General features: G+C 41.0%; 1 protein-coding gene across 1 annotated transcript; it reads left to right on the top strand.

The window, feature by feature from the left end:
• The first annotated feature begins 212 nt into the window (after positions 1-212).
• LOC134798462 (uncharacterized) lies at positions 213-9,062 on the top strand. Its single transcript, XM_063770903.1, has 5 exons — positions 213-681; positions 2,872-3,067; positions 3,476-3,850; positions 4,195-4,395; positions 6,100-9,062. Exons 1-5 carry the CDS (start codon positions 673-675, stop codon positions 9,015-9,017), a joined length of 3,699 nt encoding a protein of 1,232 aa, XP_063626973.1. The 5' UTR covers positions 213-672; the 3' UTR covers positions 9,018-9,062.
• Positions 9,063-9,342: the final 280 nt, after the last annotated feature.

Below are 9,342 nucleotides of genomic sequence, written 5' to 3'. Positions count from 1 at the left end.
GTTAGGTACATCTATCAGGAACCGGAAGAACAAATCAAATATTTATGGTTTTTAATATGTATTTCGGTCAAAATATTGAACACAAAGTTACTCACCTGACGTACAATTAACGTTCGAATGAATGCAAATAAACTAGATTGGAATTATTTTATAAAAGACGTGACCTAGTGTAACCTCACGACATCTCGTGAAAATTTACAACCAAACTCCACCTCGGAAGTATTGATTACTCTATTCATAACACCTATGGTCAAATTCCGATTCTACCAATAAAAAGAATATATTATTTTGCCCTTTTTATAGATCACGACGCTCCAAAATATACAATGACAACATTGTAAACATATAAACATCATTCCCAATTAAATTTTAACATTACTGCGCTACTTGAACTTGGGATCTCTGCTTGCATCTTTACAAACTTATCCGTTCACTTTCGAAACTCAAAGCTTATAAATTTCGATCTTACTGCTACGCCACAAAGTAAGTTTTCTGATAGCATTTGAGGATGTTTGAAGAAATAACTGCAAAGATAATGTTGTTAGAATTCGTGAGCACGTTTTTTTAGACGACTTTTGAAGATGTATATAAACCAAATGTGGTGCGTTTTGTACCATCAGTATCTGGGATTCGCTCATTGGAGCTGGTTCGGGAGTTAGTTCGGCACAAGAGATGAATTTGGTAATACATTTGTTACGGAAGCGGTGATCAATCATTTGACAAGTGTTTTTTTTTGTTGAGCAATGGCATCCAGGGATTTGTGCCATCGGGCTTGTTAAGTGGAACATGCGGATCTTATTTAATAATGGTGGCTAACGGTTTCGAATTGTGGATAATTGATTGCTTTTTCGGGATCAGTGATTTTAATTTGAGTTGCTTAAGAATAAATATAGCCATTTTTCAAAATTTATAAAAAATAACTGTCAAATGCTAATAAAGTCTTATGTAATTAACTGCAAGAAGCCAAGAAGCATAATAAAAGTATATTTTTTATATTTTCAATCAATCAATAAAATTAGCTAAATCATTTGTATTTTATTAATTTCTAAATGTATATTTAAAGTTCAACTTAGCTTGAAATATTTGCAATATGAAAATTTAATTTATTATCCTTTTTTGCCAAAAATCATTTAAGTATAATAGTGAGGGAAGTAGTTTGACCCAATGTATGGGACGTGCAAATTTTGGTATCGGATGAATTCACTTGGCACAGATGTAGTATACGTAAAGCTAAGCCAATCCAGCCCGGTAGCCATCCGCCACCCCCTGGTGGGTAGGCAGGAGAGCATCCAAAGTTACACGCCGCATATCGGCGTCTATTTACCTACCACCTCGAGTTTGGTATCATTTCCAGATAAATCGGGCATGAGGAATTCATTTTTGAGGCATTCATTGTACAGTTTAATAGAAAAAAATAAAAATATTGACGACCAAAGCAAAATCGGTTTGCTATTTTTTTTATTCAACTATTACTAATATGAGCCGAAACTACAAATGCTAGAAAGTTGAAATTTGCACACCAGGTTACATTTATAATGTGTATAAGATATAAGTAGCGATTTTGAAAAATTCAACCCTTAAGGGGGTTAAAAAGGGGATGAAAGTTTGTATGGGGTTCATGTTTTATTTTAAGTTAGGAATTTCAAACTTCGTTAAAAGATATATTATTGAAATACAAGAATACTAATTACAGCGTTTTTGAAAATTCATCCCCTAAGGTGGCGAAATAGGGGTTGAAAATTTGTATGGAGATCAAAAAAAATTTCAAGTGTGGGGCTGTAAACTTTTTATATGGGCATATTATTAGAATACAAGATTCATCCTCTAACGGGGTTAAAAATGAAAAATGAGTTGAAAGCTTGAATCCACTACAAATTACTTTGACACCCCCTGCCTACCTGCCAGGGGGTGGCGGATGTCTACCGGGCTCAATTAGCTTAGCTTTACGTATATTACATCTGTGCTAAGTGAATTCATCCGATACCAAAATTTGCACCTTATGACACTACTTCCCGGGCTATAATAGAAAATCAAATCAATCAAAGGCACCTAATAATTCGGACGGATCAAAGAAACCTAAAAATTTTCGGAAATAACTCAATATAACCCCTCTGGTGTTGCGGGTGTCCATGGGCGTCGGTGATCGCTTACGATCAGGCGATACGTCTGCTCGTTAGCCTCATATATTAAAAAAATTAAGATCATCAAGATCGGCCAAGTGATATCTAAGTTTAAAAGCAAACAGGACTTGATTATTCTAATTTTGAGCTTCATGACACCTTATATTCATTCTATTGTTTTTCTTAATTTTATGCATAGCAAAAAAAAAGTCCTGAGTAGAGGTAATTGTGCGTGAATTTTCAAATTCTTTCTCATGTTTTACTAGCTAGGTACAGTCAGCAGCAGAAGTTGCTAAGCGGGGAGGTGTTCAAAATGATGTTGACGCAACTATATTGTTAAGAGAATATAAGAGCGTGTCAAGGTAATTTTGAACACCTCGCCCGCTTAGCAACTTCTGTACCTATAAATGAGAAGGAAGCTAATGAGACACCATGTTTATACTTATTTAGAGTCCGTCTAAGCCTAGTGCGGCGTTCAAAAGGCTTTGACGCGTCATAATTTTATAGACATTTAGTTAGGGTTAGAGCTTGGTCCCTCTAAAATTTACTATATTTATGGAAATAGCAGAATAGTTGTATCTTTTAAGAGCCACTTGCACCATCCCACTAACCCGGGCTTAACCGGTTAAACCTGGAGTTACCATGGTTACCTGTACAATTTGACACTGGGTTAACGGTTTAACGAGTTAACCCCGGGTTATTGGGATGGTGCAAGTGGCGCTAAGTTAACTAATAAATCCCTTTCCTCCAGTTAATAGTAGCCGCGTTGGCCGCGGTTTGCGGCGCAGCCAAGCTCGACCGCACTTACTTGCCTCCTGCATCAGCCAGGACTGCTGGAGGCAGTGAAGCATCACTGCAGACTCCTAACTCCTTCAGCCAGAACTCTGTTCCTAAAGGAAGCTACACCAATGACTTCCAGGGCGTGGTTGTCGACGCTGCCCTTGCAGGTATGTTGTCTAGTTACAATGGAACTGCTTGGCCAGGACTGCAGGATGCCTCCTGCAGCATCACTGCAGGCTCCTAACACCTTCCAAAACTGGGCTCCTAAGGGAAGCTTCAAGCCTTCATCTAGACCAGCACCTAAGGAGAGTTACATCAACATCTTCATTTCCTAGTTACTGTAATAAAATATAATTTCATCAGTGAAAGCTATAAAATTCTAGACCAGATCTGCTGTGGCAGCACAAAAAAAATGTTTAATTTTTTTTTATTGATACCTAAGCGGTTTTTATTATTGGACTATCAAATTAATTCTCGAATTCTGTTTCATTTCTCCTCGCGTCATTTAGAATGGCTTGTTCATCATAAATAGCTCACTTAATAAGATTTTAATTTACCAATCATTCAAATTTTAGGAACCAGAGGCGCCTCAGGATCTGAAGAAACCGGCCTCGGCTCTCCCCGTAACGCCTACGGTTCCACTGCCTCCAAAGTAGGCGAAGCTGCCTTCCGAGGCGCCCAGGCTGCCTTCAGGTTCCCTCAAGGCTTCGGTCCTAACTCCGCATTCGCTTCCCAAACTTCACAAGATTCCGAGTTTGAAGCCAGAGAGTCACCTGATGGTGTAGACGTTTCTGGAGAGTCTCAATTTGTAGATTCAAGACCAGAGCGTCCTCAGGCGGCTCAGGAACGCGGTGCCAACACTTTGAGGTTCGACAGCGAAGTTGGCGTTGAGAGTTTCAACTACGCCTTTGAAACTGACAATGGGATTTCTGCTGAAGAGACTGGAACAGGTTAGCTAACTCAAAATTTTACTCTATTAACAGTAAATTCAGGCTATTTTGGCACCAATAAAAATACTGCGGGGTGAATAGGGATATATACTGGGAATGTAATTTATTTGAAAAATCTATTATTCTTTTGGAATCACATCGTGATACTATCTGAGTATTCTGAGTGGGTAGGATAATTTCCATACCTTCCTTTGATATACCTAAACTTTCAAAGAGTTACTCTGGATTCCTAGCTTTTCGTCCGAGTAGAATGGTGATTTCCGTAATAAAAACTATCCAATATACTTCCTCGGGACTCAAGGTACTTCGAATGAGTGCAATAAACAATTTTGAATTTCGAACAGCAACCAACGGCGTCCAAGCTCAGGGCGGTTACTCCTACACTGGCGATGACGGGAAAGTGTACACGGTGACGTACACAGCCGACGAGGGCGGGTACCAGCCCAGGGGTGACCACCTGCCGACCCCACCGCCGATTCCGGAGGAGATCCTGAAGTCTCTGGAGCAGAACGCCAGGGATGAGGCCAACGGTGTTGTAGATGATGGTGAGCTGAATTATTTCTTAAAAAAAAACTTTGATAGAAATGTGACGTTCTCAAGCAAAAGGTAAAACATTGTCGTTTACCATAAGGACGAAATTTGCTTGTATCTTTATACTAATAACCTGTCAGAGCGTCCTTTTGGCAAGCGACAATGTAGTACCTTTTGCCTGAGAACGACACAAATACACGTCTAAAAAAAGCTTAATCAACATGCGTTTCTTAATTTTTTTAGCAGTAGGTAAAAATAACTTCGCAGAAGTAAGCATGTGAATATTTTATGGGGGTTTTTTTTTCTTATTATCTTCGGGTAAGATTCCATTCGAGAAATGTTCGGGTGGAACTTTTCTATTTTTACTAATACCTATTTAAACAAGACCGAAGTGATCCCATAAGTGTTCCGTGAACAAAGTTTTGTACGGAACACTAAAAATTGTAATTTCGCCTGTAGAGTGTAGATGTACAAATTTACTCATTTTTTACTGCAAAATTTTACCGTACCTACCTATAGATTTATCGATATTTCATTTTCTCAAACACTCGTTTTTGCCACAAAAACTTCTGTCTGTTTATGAATAAAGGAGTAATAAGTTACCGTATTATATGTCTGATTTATGCTTACTTCTGCGGAAAGCTTCCTCATGCTTAGAAATTCTTATAAATCGAAGACAGGAAACTTTTTAGTTTCCTGTGTCTTCGATTTTTTTGAAATATTAATTACTTACTGTGTTACCTATCAGATCATCTTTTCAATAGTTTCGCATACCATTAAATGAATCAATGTCTTATATTATCTAATCCTATTTAGACGTGTTTTATTTGTTTCACGAACTCGTTACCCATTTGGCGATTTCTTGGCCGGGGCCACACTAACGGGAAACGGCGGGAAACACCGTTGATTATCGCGATAATTTGACGTTTTTCATAAGCCCCCTCCCTCCACACCCTCGCGTTCGCGGCTTCGCGCCGCTATTCGCTCACGAGTGTGGAGCGGGCTATACAGCCACATTCAGATTCAACACATTCAGATTTAGATGTTTTATTGATAAAAGGCAATAATTTTACAAATAACACTGGGATTATCGCGATAATCAACAGCGTTTCCCGCCGTTAATATCCCGTTAATGTGGCCCCGGCATTAAAAGGCAATCAATATTGAATGTCTTTAGGGTTCCGTAGCTAAAAGGAATGCGATGGTATGGAACTCTCGAGCGCGAGTCCGATTAGTACTTCGCGGTTTTTTCCTTTCAATTTGAGTTTTATCAAGCACAAAGCTTTTTTATTATTATTTAGAAGGTAAAATTCGTATTTTCTTTTAACAACGCTGGATTTATGCATGTTAATTGTTTCTTTTATACTAAAACAAAAGAGTCGTTAAATCTGCCTAATATTATATACTACCTATTCAAAACTATTTAGTACAAGTATAACACAATGTGTCCTAAGACTCCTAAGGAGGCATCTATTCATTATTCAATAGCAATATTAATTAATGTGTTTTGCTAATTCAATTTTCTCTTTCCTACACAATGATAAAAAATCCTCTGCAAATAAGTAACCGCACAATTCATTATCGCTTTAAAATCACTGACAAAATCCGTAACGGGACAGCTCAGCATTATACCATTGTGCCGTGATAAATGTATTTGCCGACTGATATATCGTCAACCGCTTGACAAATGGCTAACAACTTTCATTTTTTATTTACAGGCTTATACGATGCTCAGAAGTACAATGCGGGAGGCGATTACGCGGAAAGTGACAGCGCTAATGGTAAACAGAATGACGGGCCATCAGCCGGTACTCGGAACACCGACGTCGATGCAAGCGGCACATTCATTAATCAGAACATTCAGAACGAGCCTTTCAACCCCAACAGACAAGGCGGTGACAAAACAGTGAACCAGTTCACAAGCTTCCAAAACAATGCTGACAACAGAGTTGGATCGAGAAACGAGTACTTGCCACCCTTCCAACAGACACCACAAAGGCAACAAAACTCTAGCCCGGATAGTTCAGATGCTGATTCATCCTCAAGCTTCCAACACGGATCGACTGAGGGCTCTGGTAATTTCCATTCTCAATCTCAACAGAACCGACCAACCTCTCAATCTTTCGATTCAAAACCCACCACTAACCAATTCAACGGCTTCAAACAAAGCACCAATGGAAATCAGGTCAACCAAAATGGAAACCGCTTATCTTCCCAAAGCAATAGGCAGCAGTTTGGATCCGCGGCAAACGCTGCCTCCGATAAGGGGCGTAACCAGTTCTCAGCCCACGCTTCAGCCTCTTTTAACTCTCAACATGCAACTTCTGTCCCTGATACTGAACTGACTACACCTTTTGAAACAAGTCCCCAAGATGCTCAGTCAGCTCAATCTTCTGCGCCTTCTATCAACGCATTTGGCTTCAATAACCAGCCTAGTCACAACGGACAGTCGCATTTTACGTCACAAAACTCACATCTTCAGACTTCCCAGGCTCCTGCTCAACCGACAATTCCATCTTTCCCTCAGTCTAGACCTCAAAACTCTAATAACGTTCCAGTTGGTGGAAATAGGAATACTCAATCAGGATTCTCTACCCAAGCACCCCGTCAGCAAGAACAGTTCACCAAACAGACTGCTTTTGGTAGCAAGCGCCCTCAATTTTCTCAAAACCAATTCTCTCAAAACGCTGATAACCAATTCTCTCCCAGCACTCAGAGACCTCAATTCGCCCAACAAGCTACCGGTCAAGATGATTCTTATTACTACAATCAGCCTTCTAGAATTTTTAATTCGCCCCAGTCACCCTCGAGGTTTTCAAGCGCGCCAGCTAATCAGTTTGATAGAGTAACCCAACGGCCATCGTCTTCCCAAGCTCCCCAAGAAGAAGAAAACTATCCTTCAACTGCTTTCCCATCGCAAAACGGTCAGCGTCAAGGTCCATCTAGGGGACCTTCGTTCCCCACTCAATCGACTCCGTCAGATAACCAGTTCCAGAGTAACGGTATTGCTTCGGCTACCAATGGGATCACACAAGCGTCCGCCTCTCCTTTCACTGCTCCTACATCAGCTCCTAGTTTCAGCGGTCAGCATTCGAGCCACTCCAGGCAACAATTGCAACATTCATCCTTCCAATCAAGCCGTCCTTCTTCACCTGAGCCCAGCAAGCCTTCCTTCAGTGCGCAATCCACATCACCATCACAGTCCAGCGGAGCTCTATCGAACCAATTTGAAAAACAGAACTTCGAGTCGGCTAAGCCTTTGAGCCAGCAGCCATTGCAACAAGTGAAAGAGATCAAGCTTGATGACGATACCAAACCAGAAGCGCCTGTAACGAACCTGCAGTACAATGGAGAGGTTTACGAATACACCAAGCCAGCGGAGATGCTGCCGCCTCCAGAAAATGGCTTCGGACAGTTCGGAACTAAATTGCCAAGCGCTCAGAAACCTGCAGAACCGCAACCCCAATTTGGACAGACTGCTTCAGCTCAAGTTACTTCGCAACCCCATTTTGGACAGTCTACGACTTCAGCTCAAGCTACCTCTCAAACTTTTGCTCCCCAATCTACTCAGTTCAGTCAAAGTGCTAAGGCTCAACAAGGCAATCAATTCGGATCTCGACCTCAATTTGGACAGTCTACCACTTCAGCTCAAGCTACCTCTCAAACTTTTGCTCCCCAATCTACTCAGTTCAGTCAAAGTGCTAAGGCTCAACAAGGCAATCAATTCGGATCTCGACCTCAATTTGGGCAGTCTACCACTTCAGCTCAAATTACCTCTCAAACTTTTGCTCCCCATTCTACTCAGTTCAGTCAAAGCGCTAAGGCTCAACAAGGCAATCAACTCGGATCTCGACCTCAATTTGGACAGTCTACCGCTTCAGCTGAAGCATCATCGAAGCCTTTTGCGCCTCAACCTACTCAGTTCAGTCAAAGTTCACAGGGCAAATTCGGATCCCAGCCTCAATTTGGACAGTCTGCGACTTCATCTCAACAGGCAACATCTGTATCGTTCGCTCCTCAACCTACCCAGTTCAGTCAAAGCGGCAAGATTTCACAAGGCAACCAATTCGGATCCCGACCTCAATTCGGACAGTCTACAACTTCATCTCAACAGACTACATCTGATTCATTCGCTCCTCAACCCACCCAGTTCAGTCAAAGCGCAACAGACCAGCAGAATACCTTCGGATCCCGTCCCCAATTTGGTCAGGTACACTCACAGTCCCAACAATCAACATCTTTTGATTCAAAGCCTCAATTTGGTCAAGCTACTCAAACTGATCAGTTCAGCGCTCAAACTCAGGAATCCAGTGCTAAACCATCGAAACAGTTCAACCAAGCGCATCAAACTGAACAGCATAGCAATCAATTCCAGCGTAGACCATCTCAAGGAAGCTTCGCTTCCGCTGAGACTCCCAAGCCTTTTGGTCAAGAAAATACGAGTACATGTTGCCAAGATGCGTTCGGTCAGCAACCCAGCTTCGGCAAGCCTAGTCAGGATAGTTCCATTGCTTCGACTTTCCAAAGCAACTCAGCATTCAAACCAGCGCAGAGTTCGTCAGTCGCCGGAAAAGGAGAAGTTTTTGATGGCCCCAGAGCGCCACCTAGCTTTGATGAAACGGGTTACCATTATTAATTTAGAATAAGTGCCATAGAATTATACGCTCTAGTTTTGAACGTCTATGCCGGATTTTGAACTCAAACGATGATTGTAAAAAAAATCAAGTCAATCGGCATTGAAACTGGAACTGGAGCATTTATTGTGATACAATAGGGTGGAAGTGCAAGTAATATAAATGAAATTAAATAATATCGTACATATAATGCAACGATAGCTATGCGTACTTCTGCTGTATGTTTTGAACATGAAATATGCTAAAATGTTTATACGACAACGGTTTCACTCACTTGAATTTTTAGTCGCTAAACATAAACAGTCGCGTTGTCGTATAAACATTTTA

This window comes from Cydia splendana, chromosome 16 (assembly GCF_910591565.1).
Source record: "Cydia splendana chromosome 16, ilCydSple1.2, whole genome shotgun sequence".
Lineage (NCBI taxonomy): Eukaryota > Metazoa > Arthropoda > Insecta > Lepidoptera > Tortricidae > Cydia > Cydia splendana.
The sequence above is the reverse complement of the archived record's forward strand: the minus strand, read 5'-3'. Positions and strand labels throughout refer to the sequence as shown.